Source organism: Trypanosoma conorhini (genome assembly GCF_003719485.1).
Source record: "Trypanosoma conorhini strain 025E chromosome Unknown Tco_14.4_contig_01010, whole genome shotgun sequence".
Lineage (NCBI taxonomy): Eukaryota > Euglenozoa > Kinetoplastea > Trypanosomatida > Trypanosomatidae > Trypanosoma > Trypanosoma conorhini.
Window position 1 is genome coordinate 1,440 of NW_021705081.1, and position 1,074 is coordinate 2,513.

The following is a 1,074-nucleotide window of genomic DNA, read 5'->3' on the forward strand; positions in this document are numbered from 1 at the left end:
CAAGAGCGCGTTTGGTGCACGGGCCTCCGACGGATGATAAGAAGCCGCCCGCCGAGTCAGCCTTCAAGAGCGTGTTTGGTGCACCGGCCGTCCAAAGGATGACTAAGAAGCCGCCCGCCGAGTCAGCCTTCAAGAGCGCGTTTGGTGCACCGGCCTCGACGGATGATAAGAAGCCGCCCGCCGAGTCAGCCTTCAAGAGCGCGTTTGGTGCACCGGCCTCGGCAGATGTAGGAAAGGAGGATGGATATTCTCGTAGTAGCAGGTGTGGCTTGGCCTCACAGGTTATTTCTGGTGTTGAGTTTGCTGCTTCTTCTAGTCCTCAAATTGAGGCTACTGTGCGTGCTGAAGTTCCTTTCGTTTTATCATCGTTTGTGGTTCCTGCTATTCCGTCAGATGATGAAGCAGAAGTTGTTAATAGTGTGGTCTCTGAGGGTTCGAAGGAGGAGGTGGTGTCTGTTTTTAAGTGTCCTATTATTCCTACAAGTGGTGTGGAGGTGCAAGGCCTGATGAAACGGTTTATGGATAACGTTGAAGAGTCGAATGATCTTCTTGTAAGTAAAGACATGTCTTTAGATGGGGTCAATGTGTCTGCGATGGCGCGCAAATTTGAGGAAATGTTGGCTGTGTTCCGAACAGAACTTCTTGAAGAGATAAGGTGTGAGTTGCAGAACTTAAGTCTTGTGCCGCAGCAGACTTCGGAGGATGGTCCGGTTGCATTTCCTACATCGCCCCCGGTAGAGATACCCCCTGTGTGTCACAAAGGAAGTACGGCTGTTGGATTCTCGCAGGCTTTGCGAGCTCATCTCTCGAACGCGTTTCGTAAGCATTACTAATGTGCCGATTCTAATTTTAATATCTAGGGGTAATTGGCAAAGGCCTTCCAATTTACACCGTGTATGCTGCGAAGCGTTGTGTCTGTTCTTTCCTTCTGTCCTGTGATTCCTGAAGAGATCTTAATTCTAGGCGGCATTTTGTATTGCGTGTCAAACTTAGTCTTGATATAAATTTTTATCCGTCTTTCTCGCGCTCTCTTTGTGTGGGTTCAACGTTGAGGTGAAGATGTGCGTGAGACAT

General features: G+C 49.1%; 1 protein-coding gene across 1 annotated transcript; it reads left to right on the forward strand.

Moving 5' to 3' along the window:
* Nucleotides 1–2: 2 nt before the first annotated feature.
* On the forward strand, nt 3–833 carry Tco025E_09188 (uncharacterized protein; the record flags this gene model as incomplete). Its single annotated transcript, XM_029376013.1, has 1 exon — nt 3–833. A coding segment is annotated over one exon (831 nt), but the record flags the coding sequence as incomplete, so codon positions are not given.
* Nucleotides 834–1,074: the final 241 nt, after the last annotated feature.